The sequence below is a fragment of the Eriocheir sinensis genome, chromosome 64 (genome assembly GCF_024679095.1).
Source record: "Eriocheir sinensis breed Jianghai 21 chromosome 64, ASM2467909v1, whole genome shotgun sequence".
NCBI lineage: Eukaryota > Metazoa > Arthropoda > Malacostraca > Decapoda > Varunidae > Eriocheir > Eriocheir sinensis.
In genome coordinates, this window is record NC_066572.1 from 2,884,832 (window position 1) to 2,912,331 (window position 27,500).

Sequence of the window (27,500 nt, forward strand, 5' to 3'; positions counted from 1 at the left end):
TTATTTTCTTTTCTCCTTTCTCTCCCTTTCTTTCCTTCCTTTCTCTCCCTTCCTCCTTTTCCCTTCTTTTCCTCCTCCTCTTCATCTCTCTTTCTCCTCTTTTCCTCTGCATTTTCTTCTTCCTCTTTTTCTTCGTTTTCGTCTTCTTCTTCCTCCTCCTCCTCCTCCTCTTCCTCTCAAACTTCCTCTTCCTCATTTTAATTTTTTTTCCTTTTCCTTCTCTTCTTGCTCGAATTCTTCTTCTTCTTCTTCTTCTTCTTCTTCTTCTTCTTCTTCTTCGTTTTCGTCATCTTCCTCTTCTTCTTCTTGCTCTGTTCCTCCTCCTCCTCCTCCTCCTCTTCCTCCTCCTCCTCCTCAGGTAGGTTAATAAATCAGATACAGCTAATTGGCTAATCAACAGGTACACACACACACACACACACACACGCACACACGCACACACGCACACGCACACACACACACACACACACACACACGCACACACACACGCACACACACTAATAATATGTGGTAACTGATATCTTTTTCTTTTTTCTTTTTCTTCTTTTTCTTATTTTTTCTATTATTTTTTTCTTTTTTTTTCTTATTTCATTTTCCTTCTTTTTGTTTTTTGTTTTTTCTTTTTTATTTATTTTTCTTTCTTTTAATTATTTTTATGTATGTATGTGTGTGTGTATGTATGTATGTATGTATGTATGTGTGTGTGTGTGTGTGTGTGTGTGTGTGTGTGTGTGTACGTTTTCCTTCCTTTCTTTATCAGTATTTTCCTTGACCTCATTTTTATTTTATTTTCCTTCATCTTTTTTTTCTTTCCAATATATTTTCCATTTCTGTGTGTGTGTGTGTGTGTGTGTGTGTGTGTGTGTGTGTGTGTGTGTTTAATCGTTCGAAAGAGAGAGAGAGAGAGAGTTGGCCCACAAACTTGCGACCCAGATTTTAAAGTTTTTGGGAGGAGGAGGAGGAGAAAGAGGAGGAGGAGGAGGAGGAGGGGGGGTGAGGGTTCATGGGGAAGAAGTGAGGTTGAGGAAGAGGAGGAGGACTAGGACGAGCAGGAAGAAGAGGAGGAGGAGGAGGTGGAGGAAGAAGAAAAACAAGAGAGAAAAAGAAGAAAAAGAGGAGGAGGAGGAATAACAGAGAAGGAACAAGAGGAGGAGGAGGAGGAGAAGAAGAAGAAGAAGAAGAAGAAGAAGAAGAAGAAGAAGAAGAAGAAGAATGAATGTAAGAGGAAGGAAATTGAAAAGAATAGAGGAAGAAGAGGAGAAAGAAGAGGAAGAAAGAAGGAGAAGAAAAGAAATAAAAATAAAAAGAGGAAAAATTGAATTGGAAGAGGAAAAAGCGAATTGGAGGAGAAGGAAGAGGAGGAAGAGGAGGAGGAGGAGGAGGAGGAGGAAGACTGAATCGTGTGTGTGTGTGTGTGTGTGTGTGTGTGTGTGTGTGTGTGTGTGTGTGTGTGTGTTAAAATCCAAATTACTGTTTCAAGAGAGAGAGAGAGAGAGAGAGAGAGACGGATGATGCAGAATAATGTATTGAATTACGACACACATTATCTCTCTCTCTCTCTCTCTCTCTCTCTCTCTCTCTCTCTCTCTCTCTCTCTCTCTCAATAGCAAGGTAATGACGTCATCTCATTAATTATCACTCAGGTGTATTAATAAATTAAGGTGAGGAGGAGGAAGAGGAGGAAGAAGAGGAGGAGGAGGAGGAGGAGGAGGAGGAGGAGGAGGAGGAGGAGGAAAATTAAATATGAAGGCGGGCGTGTAGGGTAGAAGAGAAAGGAGAATAGATAAAGAGGAGAAGAGGAGGAGGAGGAGGAGGAAGAAGAGGAGGAGGAGGAGGAGGAGGAGGAGTCATCTCTCAGTATAATAAAAAACATGAATGAAAAGAGTAGTAATATTAATAGTAGTAGTAGTAGTAGTAGTAGTAGTAGTAGTAGTAGTAGTAGTAATAGTAGTAGTAGTAGTAGTAGTAATAGTAGTAGTAGTAGTAATAGTAGTTGTGGTAGTAGTAGTAGTAGTAGTGGTAGTAGTAGTAGTAGTAGTAGTAAATGAAAAATGGTCTTGAAATTATATAAGGTAATTCTCATAACGTCAATATACGTAAAATAAATAAAACAATGCCTATAGAAAATTTGAATATGCATAGAAAAACATGGTACAATATTCCTATGAGGCCTAACTTAGTAAAAAAATACTATCTTAAAAAATGAAAATATGCATAGAAAAACATTGTAAAAGATTCCTCTGAGGCCTAACTTAGTAAAAAAATACTATCTTAAAAAATGAAAATATGCATAGAAAAACATTGTAAAAGATTTGTATTAGGCCTAACCCAGTAAAAAAAAACTATTACAAAATGAAAATATGCATAGTAAAAGATTGTAAAAGATTTGTATTAGGCCTAACCCAGTAAAAAAAAAACTATTACAAAATGAAAATATGCATAGTAAAAGATTGTAAAAGATTTGTATTAGGCCTAACCCAGTAAAAAAAAACTATTACAAAATGAAAATATGCATAGTAAAAGATTGTAAAAGATTTGTATTAGGCCTAACTTAGTAAAAAATAAAACTATCCTAAAAAATGAAAATATGCATAGAAAACATTGTAAAAGATTCCTATGAGGCCTAACTTAGTAAAAAAATAAAACTATCTTAAAAAATGAAAATATGCATAGAAAAACATTGTAAAAGATTTGTATTAGGCCTAACTTAGTAAAAAAATAAAACTATCTTACAAAATGAAAATATGCATAGAAAAACATTGTAAAAGATTTGTATTAGGCCTAACCCAGTAAAAAAAAAATAACTTAAAAATTGAAAATATGCATAGAAAAACATTGTAAAAGATTTGTATTAGGCCTAACTTAGTAAAAAATAAAACTAACCTAAATTATGTGTAAAATATGCCTATAAGACCTAACCTTTGATAAAAAAAAAAAGACAAAGTTACTGAAAAACGTGCCAATGGAGGAATGAAGAAGAGAAATCTATTTGATATTTATTTATTCATTTATTTATTTATTTTTATTTATTTTTATTTATTTATAGAAGAGAATGGGAGATGAAGAGGGAGAGGAGGATGGAAATTGAAGTATCTACTATTACTACTACTACTACTACTACTACTGCTACTATTACTACTACTATTACTACTACTAATACTACTAATACTCTCTCTCTCTCTCTCTCTCTCTCTCTCTCTCTCTCTCTCTCTCTGTCAATATCTTTAGTATTTAACCAGTATCTCATTTTTCCTTCCCTTCCTTCCCTTCCCTTCCCTTCCCTTCCCTTCCCTTCCCTTTCCTTCCCTTTCCTTCCCTTCCCTTCCCTTCCTTTCCCTTCCCTTCCCTTCCCTTTCCTTCCCTTCCCTTCCCTTTCCTTCCCTTCCCTTCCTTCCCCTCCCTTCCCTTCCCTTTGTCCCTTGAGCGAAGTCTTCTGGGAATGAACGAAAAACAGAGGGAATAAGATACGGCCCTTCGATTCTCTTGTGTGAGAATCGAAGGGAGGAATGAATGAGTGGATAATAGGTTCGTTTTTTTCTTTTTGTTTAGCTCGTTTTGTGGAGTTTTTTTAATGTATTGAGATTGATAGATAGATAGATAAATAGATAGAGAGAGAGAGAGAGAGAGAGAATTTTTTTCTATATATTTTCTTTCTTTTTTTCATGTTAATTTTTCTTCTTCTTCCTCTTCTTCTTCTTCCTCTTCTTCTTCCTCTCTCTTTTCTCTTTTTTTCCTCTTCTTCTCATTCTTCTTTCCTCCTTTATTTTCTTCCTCTTCTCCTCCTCCTCCTCCTCTTTCTCTTCTTCCTCCTCTCCTTCTTTCTTTTTTTACTCTCATTTTTTCTTCATTTTCTTCCCATTCTCTTCTTTCCTTCTTCTTCTTCTTCCTCCTCCTCCTTTTTTTCACTTGGGGAGGGAAGGGAAAGGAAGATAGGAAGAAGAGGAAAAGGAAGAGGAGGAGGAGGAGTGATATAGGAGATAGGAAGAGACAAAAAGAGGAAGGAAGTGAAGGGAAGGAGGAAGAGGAGAAGGAGGAGGAGGAGGAGGAGGAAAAAAAATCTGATGAATATGCTCACGTGATTTTACTCTCTCTCTCTCTCTCTCTCTCTCTCTCTTCCTTGGGTACATTTGCTAAATTATAAGGAAGCTCATTTTAACTTCCTCCTCCTCCTCCTCCTCCTCCTCCTCCTCCTGCTTGCAACTTCTTCCTCATCTTCTCTCTCCTCACTAATTCTTCGACTCACCCTCCTCTTCCTCCTCCTCCTCCTCCTTCTCCTTCTCCTCCTCCTTGAAAGTAATACGTCTGGTCCTATTTAGCAAAGTTAACCCTTCATAAATTAGCTCTTAAGTTGAGAGAGAGAGAGAGAGAGAAGGGTGGGGGGGCAGGTCGAGATGGATGTTTCTCTCTCTCTCTCTCTCTCTCTCTCATAAAATTCAACATATATATATTTTACACAAAGAAAAAGAAGGTTGGAGGAGGAGGAGGAGGAGGGAAAAAGAAACAAAGGAATCTATTGTTTCTAGACTTTAATGAGAGAGAGAGAGGTTGAATCCATATAACCCGAACCCAGATTCCTCTCTCTCTCTCTCTCTCTCACCTGGGGCGGGCAAAGCAACAGGTGCGAGACCTCACCTGGATTTTCTTTAACACTTCTATCTTTAATCTCTCTCTCTCTCTCTCTCTCTCTCTCTCTCTCTTTGTATTAATATTAATGCGTAGGTGTGTTATTCAAAGAGAGAGAGAGAGAGAGAGAGAGAGAGAGAGAGAGAGAGAGTCAAGAAATATAGATTGATCCCAAAAAATCAAAGAAAAATGAAAAAAAAAAAAAAAAATGAAAATATTGTTTGGAAAAGAATGAAAAGATAAGTAGAAAAATAAAATAAAGTAGAAATAAATAAAAAAAAAATATTGTTGGAAAAAATAAAGGAAAATGAAAAATATAGATCAGAAAATCATGTTTGAAGAGGTTGAAGGAAAGTTTCTTTGTGTTTATTATTTGTAAAAGGAAAAGAGAAGGAAAAGAGAAAATACAAGTAGGAAAAGAATAAAAAAGAAAGGACCAAGAATCTAAGTTTTTGAAAAGTATAGAAAAACAAAGAAAATATAGATGAGGAAAAAAGAAAATAAAAATTAAAATAGTTTGAAAATTATGAAAAGGGAAAAAGGAAGAAAATACTAGTAGGAAAAGATTAAAGAAAGGACCAAGAATCGAAGTTTTTGAAAAGTATAGAAAAACAAAGAAAATATAGATGAGGAAAAAGGAAAAATAATGAAAATAGTTTGAAAATTATGAAAAGGGAAAATGGAAAACAAAAATAAAAGAAAAAAATTGGGAAACTTAAAATGAGGAAAGGAAAAGAAAAAGAAGGAAATGCAAAAAAAAAAAAGATGAGAAGCGAATTTAACGAAAGGGAGAAAGCAAAAAAATAAAAATAACAATGAAAATAAATAAAAATGAAAGAATAAGTCGAAAAAAAGCGAAAAAAGAAAATATGAAAAGTTGTGAAATTTGCGAGGAAGGAAAATTAACTAGGAAAATAATATATAAGGAAAAGAATTACGTGTTTGTCTATTTTATTTCCTGCTTGTAATTATTTCTTTCCCGCCCTAACCAATATTATTTCCTCTCTCTCTCTCTCTCTCTCTCTCTCTCTCTCTCTCTCTCTCTCTCTCAATCTATCAACTCACTTTTTTTCTCTTTTCTTTTTTCTTTTCCTTCCTTCCTTCCTTCCTTCCCTCTCTTCTACCTTCCTTTCCTTCCTTCCTTCCTTCCTTCCTTCCTTCCTTCCTTTCCTCCCTTCCTTCATTCATTCATTCCCTCCCTTCTACCTTCCTTTCCTTCCTTCCTTCCTTTCCTCCCTTCCTTCCTTCCTTCCAACTCTCCTTCCCTCTTTCCTCTCTCTCTCTCTCTCTCTCTCTCTCTCTCTCTCTCTCTCTCTCTCTCACACACACACACACACACACGATTGCTGATTCGAGAAAGTCATTCAAATATCCATGAGAGAGAGAGAGAGAGAGAGAGACTTCAGTTCTTGTTGATGTAGGTGAAAATATAGATTCTCTCTCTAGTCGTATATCATCTATTATTTATCGAATTGCTTCCCTTCCTTCCTCCTCCTCCTCCTCCTCCTCCTCCTCCTCCTCCTCCTTCCTCCTTCCTCCTCCACCTCCTCCTCCTCTTCCTCCTCCTCCAACCTCTCGTCCTTCTCGTCCTCATCCAAATCCTTATCCTCATTCACCTCCTCCTCCTCCTCCTTCCTCCTTCCTCCTCCACCTCCTCCTCCTCCTCCCCCTCCCACTCTTCCTCCTCCTCCTCCTCCTCCTCCTCCTCTTCCTCCATTAACTGAATTATCTCTCTTAAGATGTTCTCCTTCTCCCCATCCCATAAATTTAGATTCTCTCTCTCTCTCTCTCTCTCTCTCTCTCTCTCTCTCTCTCTCTCTCTCTCTCTCTCTCTCTCTCTCTCTCTCTCTCTCTCTATCTCTCTTTTTCTCTCTCTCTCTCTCTCTCGTTATTATTATTATTATTATTACTACTACTACTATTACTACTACTACTACTACTACTACTACTACTATTGCTACTACTACTAATACTACTAATACTACTACTACTACTACTACTACTACTACTACTACTACTACTACTACTATAATTTTTCTTCATTATTTTCTTCCTCTTTTCTTCCCATTTCTTCTATATTTTGTCTTCTCTTCCTTCTCCTTATTCTCCTTCCTCCTCCTCTCCTTCTCTCCTTTCTATTCTACTTTCTCCTCCTCCATCTCCTCCTCCATATCTCTTCTCCTCCTATAATAATAATAATAATAATAATAATAATAATAATAATAATAATAATAATAATGATAATGATAGTAATATGTCATACCTGTCTACTTGGGGGGAGGGGGGGAGGAAGGTGCTAATTAAAGTGAGGAGGAGGAGGAGGAGGAGGAGGAGGAGAGAACAATGAATAGAAGGAAGAATAGAATGAAAAGGAGGAGGAGGAGGACGAAGAAGAAGAAGAAGAGGAAGAAGAAGAGAGAGAGAGAGAGAGAGAGAGAGAGAGAGAGAGAGAGACTTCAGTTCTTGTTGATGTAGGTAGAAAATATAGATTCTCTCTCTCTCTCTCTCTCTCTCTCTCTCTCTCTCTCTCTCTCTCTCTCTCTCTCTCTCTCTCTCTCTCTCTCTCTCTCTCCTTTTGTTCTCTCTCCAAACTGTTTCCTTTTCTTCCAATCTCTCTCTCTCTCTCTCTCTCTCTCTCTCTCTCTCTCTCTCTCTCTCTCTCTCGGTTTACGAACACCGGATGACTCGGGTTACGAACTCCTGCTAATTTCTGTACTACACTTCCTCGCTTGAATAGATAGAAGAGGAGGAGGAGGAGGAGGAGGAAGAGATGGGAGAGAAGGAAGAAGAAGAAGAAGAAGAAGATCAAGAAAAAGAATGGGAATGCAAAGAAGAAGATGGAGGAGGAGGAGGAGGAGGAGGAGGAGGAAGAAATGGAAAATGTGTAGGAGGAGGAGGAGGAGGAGACTGGGGAAGAAGAACAAGACGAAGAAGAGGAAGAAGAAGAAAAAGAAGGAGGAGGAGAAGGAGGAGGAGGAAGAGGAAAATATGAAGGAGGAGGAGGAGGAGGAGGAGAATGAGATTGAGGAAGAAAAAGAACAAGACGAAGAAGAAGAATAGAAACGCAAAGAAGAAGATGGAGGAGGAGGAGGAGGAGGAGGAGGAGGAGGAGGAAGAAATGGAAAATGTGTAGGAGGAGGAGGAGGAGGAGGAGGAGACTGGGGAAGAAGAACAAGAAGAAGAAGAGGAAGAAGAAGAAAAAGAAGGAGGAGGAGAAGGAGGAGGAGGAAGAGGAAAATATGAAGGAGGAGGAGGAGGAGAATGAGATTGAGGAAGAAAAGAACAAGAAGAAGAAGAAGAATAGAAACGCAAAGAAGAAGATGGAGGCGGAGGAGGAGGAGGAGGAGGAGGAAGAAATGGAAAATGTGTAGGAGGAGGAGGAGGAGGAGGAGGAGGAGACTGGGGAAGAAGAACAAGACGAAGAAGAGGAATACGAAGAAAAAGAAGGAGGAGGAGTAGGAGGAGGAGGAAGAGGAAAATATGAAGGAGGAGGAGGAGGAGGAGGAGAATGAGATTGAGGAAGAAAAAGAACAAGACGAAGAAGAAGAAGAAGAAGAAGAAGAGAAAATTAAAATGAAGGAAAATAAAAGAAGAGAAAAAAAAGATAAAATTAAGAGAAAGAGAGAACTAATGAATTGGAGGAGGAGGAGGAGGAGGAAGAAGAAGAGGAGGAGGAGGAGGAGAGCGTTTTGTTAAGGCTTAAAGAGACACTTGTTTGTTTGTTTGTTTGTTCGTCTTTTCTTATTTTTTTTCTTTTCCATTTTCTTCCTTGTCTTCTTTTTCTTCTTCTTCTTCTTTATTCTGTTTATCTCATTTGTCTTTATATCTTCCTTATGTCTGTCTTTTTTTATCCTCCTCCTCTTCCTCCTCGTCCTCCTCCTCCTCCTCTTTTTCTCCTATTTTTGAGTTGGTTATTTAATTTTCCTCTCTCTCTCTCTCTCTCTCTCTCTCTCTCTCTCTCTCTCTCTCTCTCTCTCTTCTTCTTCTTCTTCTTCTTCTTCCACGTGTCTTTCACCTTTAATTAACGATGCACAATACCTCCTCCTCCTCCTCCTCTTCCTCCTCCTCCTCCTCCTCCTCCTGCTTTTTTCCTCCTTCCTCTTCATGCTGGTGCTTCTCCTTCCTCCTCCTCCTCCTTCTCAAAAATAACACTCACTTCTTCGTACTTTTCGCAAACCCTCCTCCTCTTTCTCTCCTCCTTGTCCTCCTCCTCCTCCTCCTCCTCCTCCTCCTCCTCCTCCTCCTCAGGGCAAGGGGAGGAAGCAAACATTTAGTCTGCATCAGAACAAGGAAGTTATTGACTCAGGAGGAGGAAGAGGAGGAGGAGGAGGAGGAGGAGGAGGAGGAGGAGGAGGAGAGAAAACGTATGAAGAGGGATGAAAAATATGGAAGAAGAGGAAGAAGAGGAGGAGTATAAGAAGAAGGAGGAGGAAGAGGAGGAGGAGGAGGAGAGAAAACGTATGAAGAGGGATGAAAAATATGGAAGAAGAGGAAGAAGAGGAGGAGTATAAGAAGAAGAAAGAAGAGGAGGAGGAGGAGGAAGAAGAGGAGGAGGAGGAGGAGACAAAAAGTGAAAAAGAAATATATAAACAGAGAGAGAGAGCCTGAAGGAGAAAGACAAAGAGGGCGGAGGAAGAGGAGGATTTGGCTCAGGAAAATAGGAGAGGAGGAGGAGGAGGAGGCAACTAGGTCAGAGGGTCGGCCTGGGTACACTTTGGCAGAGAGAGAGAGAGAGAGAGAGAATGTATGTATGTATGTATGTGTGTGTTCGTCTGTCCGTTAACAATGCGAAGAGAAAAAACGTACATGAATATATTATATGTGTGTGTGTGTGTGTGTGTGTGTGTGTGTGTGCGTTCGTGGACGGAGAGACAGACAGAGGTTTGGTTTGTTTAAAGGTGAGGAACCCGCCTGGCTCTCTCTCTCTCTCTCTCTCTCTCTCTCTCTCTCTCTCTCTCTCTCTCTCTCTCTCTCTCTCTCTCTCTCTCTTTTGTTCTGAATCGTATGAGTTAAACGCTGCTATGTCAAGAGAGAGAGAGAGAGAGAGATTTTATGGATGTTTTCTCTCTTCCTTTCTTTCTTTTCTTTCTTTCCTTCCTTCCTTCCTTTCTTTCTTTCTTTCTTTCTTCCTTTCCTTCTTCTCTCTTCCATTCTAAATTTCTTCTTCCTATTCTCTTCCATTCTTCTCTCCTCCTCCTTCTCCTCCTCCTCCTCCTCTTCCTCCCCATCTACTCTTCTCCCTTTTATCCCTTCGTCCTCCTCCTCCTCCTCCTCTCCCCTTGTCCAATCACCTCTCTTTTTTCTTAATTCCCTTCCCCTCTCTCTCTCTCTCTCTCTCTCTCTCTCTCTCTCTCTCTCTCTCTCTCTCTCTCTCTCTCTCTCTCTCTCTCTCTCTCTCTCTCTTCCTCTCTTCTCCATAATTTCTCTTACTTTCACTCTTTTCTCACATTTTCTCTACCTCCCAATTTCTCTCACCTTCCTCTCTTCCTCTTTCTCTCCTCCTCCTCCTCCTCCTCTCTATAAAAAGCCTAACAACGTATATATTATCATACATATATCCATTGTTTCTTTCCCTGCATACTTTTCTAGCTTACTAACCTATCATACTAACATCATCATCTATTATTTAAACCCATTTCTTCCTCCTCTGCATACTACCCTAGCTAACTGACCTTCCATACTAACATACTAACCCAGCCTATCTTCCCCCCTTCTCCCCCCTCCCAGGATGTGCCCCTAGCAATGGTCTCAGGCCCCCACAGCATGGCCGAGGCGCGTCCGGACACCCCTAAGAAGTACACGTGTGCCTGCGGTCTGGCCCAGGAGGATAAAAAGTGCAAGTTTTTAGGTAAGGAATATCTGGGTACTCGGAAATTTCTGGGTACGGAAATATCTGGATTGGGGGGGAAAATCTGGGTTGGTACGGAAAAATCGGGAGTGGGAAAGATCGGGCTACGGAAATATCTGGAGTTGGAAAGATCGGGCTACGGAAATATCTGGAGTTGGAAAGATCGGGATGCTGAAATATCTGGAGCGGGAAAGATCGGGCTGCGGAAATATCTGTAGATGGAAAAGATCGGGCTACGGAAATATCTGTAAATGGAAAAGATCGGGCTACGGAAATATCTGTAGATGGAAAAGATCGGGCTACGGAAATATCTGTAGATGGAAAAGATCGGGCTACGGAAAAATCTGTAGATGGAAAAGATCGGGCTACGGAAATATCTGTAGTGGGAAAGATCGGGCTACGGAAATATCTGTAGATGGAAAAGATCGGGCTACGGAAATATCTGTAGATGGAAAAGATCGGGCTACGGAAATATCTGTAGATGGAAAAGATCGGGCTACGGAAATATCTGTAGATGGAAAAGATCGGGCTACGGAAAAATCTGTAGATGGAAAAGATTGGGCTACGGAAAAATCTGGAGTATGTAAAAAAATGTGGGTTTCTGAAATTTCAATGTTAGTCTTTATTTATACACAAACAATGGGCGTACCTAACATCACCGTTGCCGATCCTGGATTCAGTACGTTTCTTAAAGTAGAGGAGGAGGAGGAGGAGGAGGGGAGAGGGAGATATGGAGGAAGGGAGAGCCAGAGAGAGAGAGAGAGAGAGAGAGAGAGAGTTATAATCGTATTTCATAAAGCATCCTTATAACCAAAAACTGTCTAAAATTATGGGTATTCTTTTTCTTGAACACAACATTGATTAAACAACAGAACAATAGGTATGCGTATTTTCGTATTATTGTTTTGTTGTTTATTCAATGTTGTGTTCAAGAATAAAGAACACTCATAATTTTAGTCAGTTTTTCATAGATAGTTAGATAGTTAATTATAAGTTTTCCGGTTAAAAAAAAGTGTATATTTGTGCCTGTAGATTCACATACACACACACACACACACACACACACACACACACACACACACACACACACACACACACACACACACACACACAAATCACCTAGTTGGGTTCACAGAGGAGAGAGAAAGAGAGAGAGAGGGAGAGAGAGAGAGAGAGCGAGAGAGAGAGTATAATTGTTTGTGAAAATGGATTCGTCGTATATTTTGCGGTCTCTCTCTCTCTCTCTCTCTCTCTCTCTCTCTCTCTCTCTCTCTCTCTCTCTCTCTCTCTCTCTCTCTCTCTCTCCCTCCATATCTCCCTCTCCCCTCCTCCTCCTCCTCCTCCTCCTCCACACTTGACTTCCTTTCCTCCTATGTACCTCCTTCTCTCTCTCTCTCTCTCTCTCTCTCTCTCTCTCTCTCTCTCTCTCTCTCTCTCTCTCTCTCTCTCTCTCTCTCTCTCCTTTTCTTGTTCTTCTTTCTTCTTATCTCTTTCTTTTTCTCTCTTTCTTCCACTTCTTTACATTTCCTCCTCTTCTCTCTCCTCCTGTTCTCTCCTCCTTCCTCTACCTCTCCCTCTCTCTATGTCTCTTTCTCTTCCTCCTCCTTCTTTACTTAATCTAAACTACTACTACTACTACTACTACTACTACTACTACTACTACTACTACCACCACCACCACCACCACTACCACCACTACTACTAACACTACTTTCTACTTACAGGGAAGTGTCGGAACTGCCACACCAGAGCTAAGTACTTACGCGGACAAAGTAGCTTCGATGCTGGGCTACTGTCGCGTGGGTGGAGTGGAGGTGGAGGAGGTGGAGGAGGTGGAGGAAACGGAGGAAATGGAGGAGGACTAGGAAGCTCGGGTAGCTCTCCATACTCCTCCACAGCGGCAAGTGCGAACAACAGTGACGATGGAGGAGGTGGAAGTGGAGGAAGTGGAGGAAGTGGATCAAGTACCTCCTCAAATCCTCCCACTATAACCTCCACTACTACTACTACTACTACTACTGTCTCCTCCTCCTCTACTACTACTACTACTACTACATCTGCTGCCAGTGGAGGAGGAGGAGGAGGAGGAGGAGGAAGAGGAGGAGGAGGACAGCCCCGGAGAAGATCGCGCAGCATGGATCGCTTTGATGCCTACAGGATAACAAGTGAGTCTGCCCTTAAGTGCTCCCGTTTTCTTTGATTTTGTTTTGATTTTCTTGTTTTTGTTTTGTTTTGGTTTGGTTTTTGTTTGGTTTTTATTTGATTTGATTTTCTTGTTTTTTTTGTTTTGATTTTCTTGATTTTGTTTTGATTTGTTTTGATTTTCTTGTTTTTGTTTTGTTTTGATTTGCTTGTTTTTGTTTTGCTTTTGTTTTGATTTTCTTGTTTTTGTTTTGTTTTGATTTTCTTGTTTTTGTTTTGTTTTGATTTGCTTGTTGTTTTGTTTTGATTTTCTTGTTTTTGTTTTGTTTTGATTTTCTTGTTTTTGTTTTGTTTTGATTTTCTTGTTTGTATTGTTATTGTTTTGATTTTCTTGTTATTGTTTTGTTTTTGTTGTGATTTTCTTGCTTTTTAGTTTTTTTGTTTTGTTTTCATATTTTTTCGTATTTTTATTCATCTTTTATTTTTTTCCATTCGTTTTCTTTATTTTCTTATTTTCTTAAATTTAGCTTTCTTTTAATTTACCATATTTTTTTTCTTTATTTCTTACAGATTTTTAATATTTTTGTCTATTTTCTTTTTTTCATTTATATTTCAAGTTTGTTTTTGTCTTGTTTTGTTTTTGTTTACCATTTTCGTTTTCGTCTTTTCTTTATTTTCTTTATTGATTATTTTCTCTATTTTTCTTTGTTTATAATTTCCATTTTCTTTGTTTTTCAATTTTTATTCATTCAATTGTTTTACTTTTTTCATGTTATTTTCTTTATTTTTTGTCTTGAATTTCTATTATACTTTTTTGTCTTCCTGTCTTTTGTTTTGTTAATCTGTTTTTTTCTTTGGTTTTCTTTATTATTTTCTTTACTGATTATTCATTCATATATTCTGTTTATTTATTTTGTTTTGTTTTTTCCATTTCTTTATCTCTCTCATTTCCTTCCCTTTCCTCTCCTTCTCTTTCCTTCCTTCCCCTTCTTTTTCCTTCCTGTTCCTTCCCTTCCCATCACTTCCATCCTTCCTATCCCTTCCTTCCTTCTTATCCTTCCTTCCTTTCCATCCTTCCTTCCTATTACTTCCCTTCCCTTCCTGTTCCTTCCCTTCCCCTCACATCGCTTCCCTTCCCTTTCCATCCCTTCCTATCCCTTCCCTTCCCTTCTTTTCCCTTCCCTTCCCTTTCCATCCCTTCCTATCCCTTCCCTTCCTATTCCTTCCCTTCCCTTCCTATTCCTTCCCTTCCCTTCTTTTCCCTTCCCTTCCCTTTCCATCCCTTCCTATCCCTTCCCTTCCCTTCTTTTCCCTTCCCTTCCCTTTCCATCCCTTCCTATCCCTTCCCTTTCCATCCCTTCCCTTCCCTTCCCTTCCCTTCCCCCTTTCCTTTCTTTCTAGTTTTAAGCATTTTCCTCTCAACACCTGTTTCATTCTCTTCAGTAATGATAATAATAATAATAATAATAATAATAATAATAATAATAATAATAATAAAAATAAGACTGACCTTCCCTTAACCCATTACAAAAGAGAATGTGTTTGTAATGGTGGAAAAATGGGTTAGGGAGGAGGAGGAGGAGGAGGAGGAGAAGGAAGAGGAAGAGGAGGAGGAAGCAAAGAAGAGAGGAAGATCTTATTTGGCACCCTGCCACTACCATCTCCTCCTCCTCCTCCTCCTCCTCCTCTTCTTCTTCTTCTTTTTCTTTTCTTCTTCTTCTTCTTCCTCCTCCTCCTCCTCCTCCTCCTCCTATTACTACTACTACTATCACCACTATTTCTCCTCCTCCTCCTCCTCCTCCTCCTCCTCCTCCTCCTCCTCCTCTTCTTATCTCCTCCTGTCTTCCTCTTTCCTCTTCATCTTCCTCATTTCCTTCCTTTCTTTCCTCCCTTCATTCCACTTCCCCTTCTCTCTCTCTCTCTCTCTCTCTCTCTCTCTCTCTCTCTCTCTCTCTCTCTCTCTCTCTCTCTCTCTCTCTCTCTCTCTCTCTCTCTCTCTGTCTTACTAGCAAATTTACTCTCCCTTTTCTTCCTCCTCTTCTTCCTCCTCCTCTTCTTCCCTCCTCCTCCTCCTCCTCCTCCTCCTCCTCTCTCTCTCTCTCTCTCTCTCTCTCTCTCTCTCTCTCTCTCTCTCTCTCTCTCTCTCTCTCTCTCTCTCTCTCTCTCTCTCTCTCTCCACAGACCCCCTCTCTCTCCAGGGTCGCAGCAGGAAGGGGGACGGGGGTAGCGGCGGCGGGGGTGACGGGTTCGGGGTCGTCAGCGGGGCGGGGGCGCGGCCGAGCGGGAGTGGGGGGCGTGAGGCGGGCGGAGAGCGAGGAAGGAACGCGCCCCTCCCGAGCAGCCAAGATACAGACGCCCCCCCCGCCGTATGAGGTCGCCCAGAGTCAGGTGAGTGCCCCCCCTCCCCCCCAACCTTGTGTACCTGTAATTAAGGGGATATTTATGAGGTTCTGGTAAGCCCTCCTATCAACATTGCTTCGCTGTTTTAGGCATTTGTGTTCAGTCATAACTTATTTAATTTAACTTTTTTTACGAATTTGTATACTAAACATTTGTATTTGTATATTATAACTTGTAATTAGGTATGATTTTCTTTTTGTTTTAATTAGACAGGTGTTCATTTCTCACCTGGTTTTAACTTAATCTTAACTTATCTCAAATGCATTTTTTTTCATTTCATATTTTTTTCTACTTTTTTATTTTAGTTATATTTCTCCACCAGTTATTTTCCCTACTACTACTACTACTACTACTACTACTACTACTACTACTACTACTACTACTACTACTACTACTACTACTACTTCTACTTTCCCTTTCCTTCCCTTCCCATCCCTTCCTTCTCCCTTTCACCTTTCCTTTCCTCCTTCCCTTCCCTCACTTTTCCTTCCCTTCTTTAATTATTCCTTCTTTTTCCTTTCCCTTCCCTTTCATTTCATTTCCCTCCCTTTCCTTTCCTTCTCTTTCCCTCCTTCCCCTTCTTTTGATTCCTCTTCCTCTCCTTTCTTCCCTTCCCTTCCCATCACATCCCTTCCCTTCCCTTTCCATCCCTTCCTATCCCTTTCCTTACCTTCCTTACCCTTCCCTTCCCTTCCCTTTCCATCCCTTCCCTTCCCTTCCCTCTCCATCCCTTCCTTCCTCCTTCCCTTTCCTTCCCTTCCTTCCTTCCTTCCCCTTCCTTCCCTTCCTTTTCCTTCCCTTCCTTCTCTTCCCTTTCCTCCCCTTGATCCAGGTGACAGGTGGTGTGATTTTTGACACATTATCCGTTCCTATCCTTTTCTTACCTTCTTTTCCTTCCTTTCTCTCTCTCTCTCTCTCTCTTCTCCTTTCCTTTTCTCTCTCTCTTCTTCCTCCTCCTCCTCCTCCTTCCTTTCACTCCCTTCCTTATCTCCTTCTCTTTCCCTCCTTCTTTTCCTTCCCATTCCTTTCTCTTCCCTTCCTTCCTTCCTGCCCTTCCTTCCCTTCCTTTCCCTTCTTCCTTCCTTCCTTCCTTCCATCCTTCCTTCCTTTCTTCCTTCCTTCTTTCCTTTTCTCTCTTTCCTTCCTTCCTCTCTCTCTCTCCTCTCTCTCTCTCTCTCTCTCTCTTCTTCTCCTTTCCTTTCTTTTCTCTTTCCTTCCTTCTTCCTCTTCCTCTTCCTCTCTCCTCCTCCTCCTCCTCCTCCTTCTCTCCTCCTCCTCCTTTCTTTCTCTCCCTCTCCTTTCCTCCTTTATCTCCCCTTCCCTTATTCCTCTTCTTCTTTCATACCTTTCTTTCCTTCCTTCTTCCTTCCTTCCTTCCTTCCTTCCTTCCTTTCTTTCCTTCTTTTCTCTCTGTCCTTCCTTCCTTTCTTTCCTTCTTTTTACTCTTTCCTTCCTTCCTTTCTTTCCTTCTTTTCTCTCTTTCCTTCCTTCCTTTCTTCCTCGGTTGCAACTCTTCCTCTACCTACCTCCTCCTCCTCCTCCTCCTCCTCCTCCTCCTCCTCCTCCTCCTCCTCCTCCTCCTCCTCACCTTAATCATTTGACTAATTAAAGGTATAGGGAGGAAACATCACCTGGTGTGTTCGTTCGTTCGTTTGTTTGTTTGTTTTAATTTTTTCATGGTTTTACATTCTCCGTTTTCCAAATTTTTGTTTTGCTTTTTTTCATTTTCTTTTTTCCTGTTTTCTTTTTATTTTTATTTATAGTTTATTTTTTCTTTGTGGTAACTTTTTCTCTCCCTCTTTCTCCCCTCTCCCCTCTTCCCTCTTTCTTCCTCTCTTCCTCCTCTCTCCCCCTCTCTAAGCTAATACTCCCCTCCTCCTCCTCCTCCTCCTCCTCCTCCTCTGTCCCCTTCTCTCCCATCTCTTCCTTCGCAGACTAACACCTCTCCTTTTTCCCTCTCTCCTCTCCCTTCTTCTCTCTCCCTTTCCTTTCTGCCATCCTAACCCCTACCCTCCTCCCCTTTCTCCCCCCTCTCTTTTTCCTCCCCCCCTCGTCCCCCTCTCTCTTCTCCCCCATACTAACCTCCCCCCTCTTATCTCCCCCCTCCCCAGTCGTATTACCAGCTGCCCCCCAGTTATGAAGAGGCCCTCGCCAACTCCCTCTCCCGCGTGAGGGTATCGCCGCCCCCCAGCCAGCAGCCCCCCGCACCGCCGCCCCCCAGCGTCACCCCCCCGCGAGGCCCCATCCTGCCCCCCAGTGTGACCTCCACGGGTAAGATGGGAGGAGGAAGAGGAAGAAGGGAAGGAGGGGTAGTGTAAGGAGGAGGAGGAAGAGGGTAAGAAAGGAAGGGAAAGGGAGAGGAAGAGATGGAAGGAAAGGAGGAGGAAGGAAGGAAGGAAGGAAGGAAGGAGGGATAGTGTAAGGAAAAGGAGGAAGAGGAGGAGGAGGAAAAGAGTAAGAAAGGAAGGGAAAGGGAGAGGAAGAGATGAAAGGAGGAGGAGGAGGAAGAAGAAGAAGAAGAAGAAGAAGGGAAGGAGGGATAATGTATGGGAAACTGAGAAAGAGGAGGAAAAGAGTAAGAAATGAAAGGGGGAGGAAGAGATTAAAGAAGGAGGAGGAGGAGGAGGAGGAGGGAGGGATAGTGGAAGGGAAAGGAAGAGGAGGAGGAGGAAAAGAGTAAGAAAGGAAGGGAAAGGGAGAGGAAGAGATTAAAGGAGGAGGAGGAGGAGGAGGAAGGAAGGAAGGAAGGAAAGAAGGAAGGAAGGAAGGAAGGAGTGTTTATTGCAAGGGAAACTGAGGAAGAGGAGGAAAAGAGTAAGAAAGGAAAGGGAGAGGGAGAGATGAAAGGAGGAGAAGGAGGAGGAGGAGGAGGCGGAGGAGGTAAGTAAGAATGGAAGGGAAGGGAAAGAACAGCGAAGAGAGAAGAGAAAATGAGAGAGAAATAAAGAGAATAGTTATCCTTTGATCAATACAAGAAACAAAAAAACAAAACAAAAAAAAACAATGAACACACAAAACACAAACACACACAACCAAACACCACCAAAACAAAAACTGACCACCAAAGAAAACGTAACATTAACCCAAAACATTTCAACGCTAACTCACCCAAACCTAACCTAACCTAACCTAAACTCTCCCTTCCTAATCTATCTTAACCAAACCTAGCTTATCCTCAACCTAACCTAACCTTACCTAACCTATCCTAATGTAAACTCTCCCTTCCTAATCTATCCTAACCAAACCTAACCTAACCTAACCTAACCTATCCTAACGTAAACAGTCCCTTCCTAATCTATCCTAACCAAACCTAACCTAACCTAACCTAACCTAACCTAACCTATCCTAACGTAAACAGTCCCTTCCTAATCTATCCTAACCAAACCTAACCTAACCTATCCTAACGTAAACAGTCCCTTCCTAATCTATCCTAACCTAACCTAACCTAACCTATCCTAATGTAAACTCTCCCTTCCTAATATATCCTAACCTAACCTAACCTATCCTAATGTAAACTCTCCCTTCCTAATATATCCTAACCTAACCTAACCTATCCTAATGTCAACTCTCCCTTCCTAATATATCCTAACCTAACCTAACCTATCCTAATGTCAACTCTCCCTTCCTAATATATCCTAACCTAACCTATCCTAATGTAAACAGTCCCTTCCTAATCTATCCTAACCAAACCTAACCTAACCTAACCTATCCTAATGTAAACTCTCCCTTCCTAATCTATCCTAACCAAACCTAGCTTATCCTCACCCTAACCTAACTTAACCTAACCTAACCTAACCTAACCCGTCTCCCTCTTCTCCCCACACTAACCTCACGTCACCCTTCCAGCCGCCCTCCTCCCCGTCGGCATCCTAACCAGCCGGCCGTCACGGGTTCTGGAAGAGCAGGCGGCGGTCCTCGAGGCACAGAGGGAGGCGCAGAGGCAGGCACGGCGCGAGGCACAGCTGGAGCAGGAAAGAGACATGGAAAGGCAGAGGATTCGCGAGCTGCAGTTGGCGCAGTACTGTGGGTGCGCTAAGTGTCAGGTGAGAGTTGTTGTTGTTGTTGTTGGTGGTGGTGGTGGTGGAGTAGAATGGAAAAGATAAGAGAGTTAGGATAGAGAATGGAAGAGGAAGGGATGAGAGGATGAGGATGAACATGAAGGGAAGGGAGGATAAAGAAAGTATATAAAAAGAGAAAAGGGAGAAGGAGGAAAGGGAAGGGAGAGAGGAGGTAGGAAGAAGATGATAAGGAGAAGCAAAGGGAGAGGAAGAGGATGAAGGGTAGAGTAAGTGTCTCAGGTGGGTGATGGTGATGGTGGTGATGTAGAAGGAGGGGAGGAAGAAAGAGAGATAAAATAAAAGGTTAGGGAAGGGAAACTATGAGAAGGAAAGGATACAGAGGGAAGAGGAAGAAGAAGAAGAAGAAATATTAGGGTTGGGAAAAGGAAAATAGAAGAAAAGTAGAGTTAGAAGAAGGAGGAGGAGAAGAAAAGAGAGCGAAATAGAAGGAAGAAATGGATATGCAAGATGATGGAGATGAAGAGAGGAAGGAAACAGAAGAGAGTGAAAGAAAAGGGAAGAAAGGGAAGAAATGAGGAAAAGAAAGGATGGGATAAGAGGAGATAAGAGAGAGAGAGAGAGAGAGAGAGAGAGAGAGAGAGAGAGAGAGAGAGAGAGAGAGAGAGAGAGAGAGAGAGAGAGAGAGAGAGAAAAGGTAAGTAAAAAGTAAAAATAATAATAATAATAATAATAATAATAATAATAATAATAACAGTACTTATATTATCAATACTAGCATTACTACTTCTACTATTACTACTACTACTACTACCAATACTAACATCTCCAAATCATCACTCCTACTACCACCACCACCACCACCACTACTACTACTACTACTACTACCACTACCACTACTAACAACTAACCACTACTACCCCCCTTCAGAACCTCTACTACAGCTACTACTACGATGACCCAATGAACGATGGGGGCGCCTTCCCTATGGAGACTCAAGTTCTAATGCAAGAGGTTCTCACTGATGGACTTGCCTTCTGCAGCCTCATGTAACAAGGAAGGCCGTGGTTCTAGATTCCCAGGCGCTTCAGGCTTCTCCAATGACTGTTTTTGAAGACCACAGAGATAGGATGAAGAAGGGAAGGGAAGGGAAGGGAAGGGAGATGAAAATGGGTGACGGAGAGACAATTCAAGCTTCCTTCTTCTACGACTGTTTTTAAAGACCACACAGAGAAGAGAGTTGAAGAAAAGGGAAGGGAAAGGAGAAGAAAATGGATGAGATAGACCCTTCAGGCTTCCTTCTTCTACGACTGTTTTTAAAGACCACAGAGATAGGATGAAGAAGGGAAGAAGGGACTGAAGAAAAGGGAAGGGAAAGGAGAAGAAAATGGATGAGATAGACCCTTCAGGCTCCCTTCTTCTACGACTGTTTTTAAAGACCACAGAGATAGGATGAAGAAGGGAAGGAGAAAAAGGGAAGAGAAGGGATGGGAGAGAAGGAGGAAGAGGAAACGTTAGATAATGAAGCAAGCTATGTAGAAATGAGCACATCAGAACGTTTGAAAATATAAACACTATGCACTGAGAAACGTTTGAGAGTGGGTGAAGGAAACGTTTGATAGAGTGAGTTATGGAAACGTTTGACGAGAAGTTAGACACGGAAGGTTATCTTAGAGGTGTGTAGAGTACTAGGATGAATTTAAGACAAACAAAGACTTACAGAAACACAGAGAAACAGAAACACACAGAGATACATACACTTACAGAGAAACACAAACACTTCCTTAGAAACGGAAACACTTGAATAACAAACACAGAGAAACAGAAACACTCACAGAAACACACACTTACAGAGAAACACAAACACTTACAGAGAAACAACAATGGGAACACTTGAATAAGAGAGAAACACACATTTACAGAGAAACACAAACACTTAGAAACAGGAACACTTGGATAACAGAAACCAGGGAAACAGAAACACACAGAGAAACACAAACACTGGAAAAGAGACTAGAAAGAACTCTATGGTATATTCAACCCACATTTCATTAAACTCATTCCGGGCTGACTCGATGTACTAAACTCATTTCTAATTTACGCTACATGGGAAAACTCTATGGTACTTGCCAGCCACGTTTCACTAACCACCTCCTTTGTTTATCATCTGGTCAGTTAGTATGTAAACTCTATGGGACCCCACAGCCACATTTCATTATCTTCCTACACGGCTAACATGCATGGGTGAAATACTCTACGGTTTCAACTAGCCACATTTCACTAACCACCTCCTTTGTTTATCATCTGGTTAGTTAGCCTGTAAACTCTATGGGACCCAACAGCCACATTTCACTATCTTGCTACACGGCTAACATGCATGGGTGAAATACTCTACGGTTTCAACTAGCCACGTTTCACTAACCACACCTTTCCTTTATGTTAGTTGGTTAGCTTGTAAACTCTGTGGTGCGCCCCAGCCATGTTTCACTTACCTTGGATATTGTGTTACTTAACTTGGAGTCATTTGTGCATCTCAGCCATGTTTCAATTCATTCTTGTTACTCAGTCTAAAGTCTATGGTACACCTCAGCTATATTTCACTTACTTACCCCATTCTTGTGTTACCCGAGCCCGAATCTTTCTTACCCTCCTGGTAGTTTGCTCATTCATTTGTACCGTGAATAAAAAGAAACTCATCTCCTTTTGTTGCCTTTGAAAATAGTTGATGAGAGAAGCGGAGAAGCGTCTGAGAATGTTGACCGTGGTGTGCCTGGGAAGTGTTAAGATTTCCCTCTCTTTTGTCGAGGGAAGAAGAGAAATTAAGAATAAAATAAGTGAATGTCGACTAGGAATATGAACGCTGAAGTATTGATATGTAAACATTGATGAATGATAAAGGTCGACAACTATAGGAAAAATAATTGAATGTCAAATTAGGAATATAGATGAAAGAAGGAAGAAGATATATGAACAAAACTATGTAAAGGTCAAATGGAAATGATAGTTTTAAGAAGGAAATTCATAAATGGGGGAATTTATGTGAATGTGAAACTAGGAATAGAGACTAATGAAGTTGATGAATGGAGGAAAATATCTTAATGTCAAACTTGAAATATAAACAAATGGAGGAAGTTAATAAATGAATAAAAAGCGTAATTAGAGAAATGGAAACATGTGGATTAGAAATATAGATGAAGGAAAACATCTGAACATCAACCAGGAATATAAACAAATGAAGGAAATTGATAAACGAAAACACATGAACTGAAATTGTGTCCATAGAGTAAAGAAAACACGTGAGTATAGACGAAAGAAAATACGTTGGCATTGTAAACAGTGTAAGGAGAAATTGTTTGACGATTAGAAAAATGTGAAAAATGAAAATAATTGTAAATATCACGATGAGAAACTACTTGATTAGAAAAGATAAGAAATTAGATAGGAAAGATTGTGTGTGATGAAGCAACTCAGATATTAAGGAAACTATAGAGAAATAAGATTATGTATTGTTGAACGAAACTTTGATTTGAAACTAGTTGATAAGATATGTTAATAAGATCGTAAGTACTATGATGAAACTGTGTGATTTGAACTTGTTGAAGAGAGAGAAATAAGAATAAGCCTGTAAATACTATGAACGAAACTTTGATACGAAACTAGTTGATAAGATATGTTAATAAGATCGTAAGTACTATAATTAAACTGTGTGATTTGAACTAGTTGAAAAGACAGAAACAAGAATAAGACTGTAAATACTATGAACGAAACTTTGATATGAAACTAGTTGATAAGGAAGATATGTGAATTAAGAAAGATCAACCTTATTTAGACTACTGTTAAGAGAAGGGTGTTAGGTTATTGAAACACCTCACTCATAAAGAAACTAAAGAAAAATAAGACTGTAGATAATGTTAGTAAAAGGATGAGTGTGATATGAAACAGTTTGACTTTAGAGAAACTGAAGTAGAAGATTGTTATGAAAAACCTCAGTTATCAAAGAAAGTAAAGAAATGAAAAATTGTAAATAATATACATGAAAAGATGAGTGTGATATGAAACAGTTTGACTATAGAGAAACTGAAGTAGAAGATTGTTATGAAAGACCTGTTATGAAAGAAGGTAAAGAAATAAAAAAATAATAAATAATATACATGAAAATATGAGTGTGATATGAAACAGTTTGACTTTAGAGAAATATAAAAAGAAAATGTGTAATGTAAAGTGTGTTTAAGTGTGTGTGATATCAAATAAAGTAAAGAAATAAGTGATTGTAAATATTATAAGTAAATGGATGAGTTCGATATAATACAGTTTGATTATGGAGAAACTAAAAAAAGATAAAGATTGTATAGTTAGATGTGTGTGTGATAAGAAAAGTCTCGATCGTGAAGAAATTAAAGAAAAAAAAGATTGTAGATAATATAGTTGAAATAATGTGCGTCATATGAAACAGTTTGACAATAGACAAACTAAAAGAAAAAATATATATTCTAAAATGTGTGTTGGGTACTTGAAGCAGCTCGATCATAAAGAAACTAAATAGAAAAGAAGATTGTTAATAATATAGTTGAAATAATGTGTGCAATATGAAACAGTTTGACAATAGACAAACTAAAAGAAAAAAATAATTATACTTAAATGTGTGTTAGGTACTTGAAGCAGCTCGATCATAAAGAAACTAAATAGAAAAGAAGAATGCAAATAATGTAGTTGAAAGAATGTGTGTGTGATATGAAACAGTTTGATCATAGACGAACTAAAGAAGAAAAAAATTATACTTAAGTGTTCGTTTGTTACTTGAAGCAGCTCGATCATCAAGAAACTAAAGAAGAAGATTGTAAATAGTGACGAAGGGAAAGGAGGAAAGGAAGGAAGAATAGGAGGAAGGACAGCAGAAAAGGGAGAAAGAAGAAGAATAGGGAGGGAAGGAAACAGGAAATAAGGAAGGGGAGGAGGACTGAATGGAAAGTTGCGGGCAGTGAAACAAATTAAATCAAGCTTACTGCTCTGAAGCTGTGTGATGGCAAGGCTGAGAACATTGCAGAAGGATTGAAAAGCGTCTTGGAAGAACTTCACTTGTGGGGTGCAAATTGTAAATAGTACAGATAAAAGGATGAATGTGACATGAGTTTGGTTCTAGAGAAAGATTGCATTGTTTAGTGTGTGTGTGTGTGTGTGTGTGTGTGTGTGTGTGTTTACAGCTAAGGAAACAGTTCAAGGGTGTAAAGAATAATATATAAAAAAAAGCCCGCTACTTACTGCTCCTGTGTAATATGACGGAGCTTGTTTTTATTTTATTTTACATCAAACGAAGAAGCTCAAGAACAAAAACAATACAATCCGCTGCTGTACAACAAGAAAATGAAAGAAAAAGGATAAAAGAAATAATAAGAGATGGGTTCTAGAGAAAGGTTGCATTGTTCAGTGTGTGTGTGTATTATGAAATAGCTCATTTTTATTTTTATTTTACAACAAGGAAGAAGCTCAAGAACAAAAACAATAAAATGCGCTGCTGTACAACAAGAAAATTAAAGAAAAAGGATAAAAGAAATAACAAGAGATGGGTTCTAGAGAAAGGTTGCATTGTTCAGTGTGTGTCTAATATGAAATAGCTCATTTTTATTTTATTTTACAACAAGGAAGAAGCTCAAGAACAAAAACAATACAATACGCTGCTATACAACAAGAAAATGAAAGAAAAAGGATAAAAGAAATAACAAGAGATGGGTGCGAGAGAAAGATTGCATTGTTCAGTGTGTGTGTGTATTATGAAAGAGCTTGTTTTTATTTTATTTTACAACAAGGAAGAAGCTCAAGAACAAAAACAATACAATGCGCTGCTGTATGACAAGAAAATGAAAGAAAAAGGATAAAAGGAAAAACTAGAAATGGGTGCGAGTTAACCATTTAAAAAAAGAACTTAAAAAAAAACAATACAAAGTTATAATAGAAAAAGTTATTGAAGACAAAACATATATGTGGATTATCGAAAAAAGACTGGAAAATAAAGAAAAAAATAAACAGTAATTCAAATATATATAAATTAGATAAAATAAACATTAAAACAGACAAAAAGGAAAGAATGTGGAAAAATATATATATCTAAGAAAATAATGAAAATTTTTAAAAGAAATTAACACAAAATCACAAGACAAACAAGACAAAAAAAAAGCAAGTGAAACGAAAAATACTTCAAGAAAAAAAATGAAACAAACAAATTTAAAACAAAAAACACCAACATCATTCAAACGAGAGACAGACGTAAAACAAACAAGGAAACAGGAAATAATGATAATAAAAGAAGAGGAAACAAGAAGAACAAACAAACAAACAAGTGAGATGAAGGAAGAAAACGAGATAAAGAAACGAGATAAACAAGAAAAAATAAGAAAAAAAAAACCAGCTGGCATTGTGACATATACAGAAGTAGAAATCACACCATAAAAACACTTTCCACACACACGAGACAGAAACACAAAAACTAAACTGATAATAACAAGCAAAATAAGAAGAAAAAAAAAGAAAAACAAACAAGAGCTGAACAGATGAAAAACAAACAAGGAAACAAGAAATAATGATCATAAAAGAAGAGCAAACAAAGAAAATGTAAACCAAACGCACATTTTTTCCATTCAAACAGAAGACGAAGACAAATTAAGCAAAGAAAAAAGAACTTGATGAAAAACAAAAAAAAAGCGAGATTATAGAAAAATCGAGATAAAAAAAAGAAAAAAACGAGATGAAAGAAACAAGATAAACGAGATAAAAAAAAACATATGAAAGAAAAAAGAAACAAACAAGCAACCAGCCGAATTTCGTAAACACACACACACACACACACACACACACACACACACATTCACACGCCTAACCTTTTCAAACACGAGACTAGCCAAAAGAAATACACGAAATGAGAAGAAAAATAACACGGAAGGAAAACAAACAGGAGCTGAAAATCCCACCAACAAACACCAAAACACACACACCAAACATTCCCAAACAACCAAAAAAAAAAAGAAAAATAAATGAAAAAAACACGAATTAAAAGAAAAACAAACAGGAGCTGAAAATCACACCCCCAAAACACACACACACCAAACATTTTCAAACAACCAAAAAAAAAGAAAAAGAAATTAAAAAACACCAAAGAAAGGAAAAACAAACGCGCTGAAAATCACACCAAAACACACACATCAAACATTTTCAAACAACCCTTAAATAAAAAGAAAAAATGAAAAGAAAAACACCAAAGAAAGGAAAAACAAACAGGAGCTGTAAATCCCACCAAAACACACACACACACACACCAAACATTTTCAAACAACCCTAAAAAAAGAAAAAAATGAAAAGAAAAACACCAAAGATAAGAAAAACAAACAGAAGCAGAAATCACACCATAAAAACACTTACCACACACACGAGACAGACAGAAAAAAAAATAATAAACGAAGCTAAACGTAAATAAGTGAATGAAAAAAAACAAAAAAAACGAGAGAAAGGGAAAAATGAAAACAATAAACAAGGAAAACAACAAACATATAAATAAAGAAAAACAAGGAGAAAGCAAAACGAAAAGGAAAAGAAACAAGAAAACGAAGCACACACACAAGAAAAAAAAGACAAAACAAACAAAACAAAGAAACAAAGAAAACAAGTAAGAAAAAAAACAACTCCACCTGGTCTGTTTCCTCCAATCTAAGCAAACAGACCGATATCCGAACCCCAAACACCCCGACCCCTAGCGAGCGACAGCACACGTCACCCCCCCGTAGCCCCTCCCCCCCAGACAGTAGGCCCCCCCCCCCTCCCCATCCCCCCGCCAGCCTCACCCCGTTTTCTATATTCAGTGTTAGGCGTAAGGGACTCGTGGCATTTGTACGGTAACTCTTGTAACCTCGTTTTTTCACGCCGTTTAAGGTAACACTGTAACGATGACTGTGTGTGTGTGTGTGTGTGTGTGTGTGTGTGTGTGTGTGTGTGTGTGTGTGTGTGTGCCAGGCTTGTTTGGCGCTGCATGCTTCTGGCTGTAGATGACATGAACTCTTCTTTCCCATTCATGTACAGTTTTTAGTTTTGAGTTCGCCTTCCTCGGTCGATGAATCATTACCTCTCTGTATTTTGTACCTTATGAAGTACTTCTATATGGTCTTTCTATGTCTTTGATAACCCACAAACCTCCCGGAACCCACAGGAAGGAATGTACAGACCAAAACAAGTGTAGAAATAGCCGTGACATGGGAGTAGGAACAGGGAGGCCGAGGCATTACGAGGCTCATGTATATTACCCCGTCTTGTATTGCTCCCAAGGGGGGTCAGAGGTAATAGCGTCAACACTACCATCGGCATTAGCCGTGGTGGGCCGCGGGGCGTGGCTGCCGCGGGGTGGGTCTGGCTGCTCCGTGCCCCGCGGCCGCGCTGGTTCCCACACACATTTCACGGCCTGGCACACACTTGTTTGGGTATTTGTATCT

General features: G+C 39.6%; 1 protein-coding gene and 1 long non-coding RNA gene across 2 annotated transcripts in view; both read left to right on the forward strand.

Annotated features, from left to right (window-relative positions):
• Positions 1-12,630, forward strand: part of LOC126987257 (uncharacterized) — a 29,274-nt gene extending 16,644 nt beyond the window's left edge. Inside the window, exons 2-3 of the long non-coding RNA XR_007740515.1 lie at positions 10,351-10,471; positions 12,196-12,630. This is a non-coding gene — a long non-coding RNA (uncharacterized LOC126987257). The remainder of the gene's footprint in view (positions 1-10,350; positions 10,472-12,195) is intronic.
• A 2,176-nt stretch (positions 12,631-14,806) lies between these two features.
• On the forward strand, positions 14,807-23,294 carry LOC126987442 (pre-mRNA 3'-end-processing factor FIP1-like; the record flags this gene model as incomplete). Its single annotated transcript, XM_050844407.1, has 4 exons — positions 14,807-15,001; positions 17,125-17,284; positions 18,860-19,056; positions 19,960-23,294. Coding segments are annotated over 4 exons (675 nt in total), but the record flags the coding sequence as incomplete, so codon positions are not given.
• Between the last annotated feature and the right edge of the window lie 4,206 nt (positions 23,295-27,500).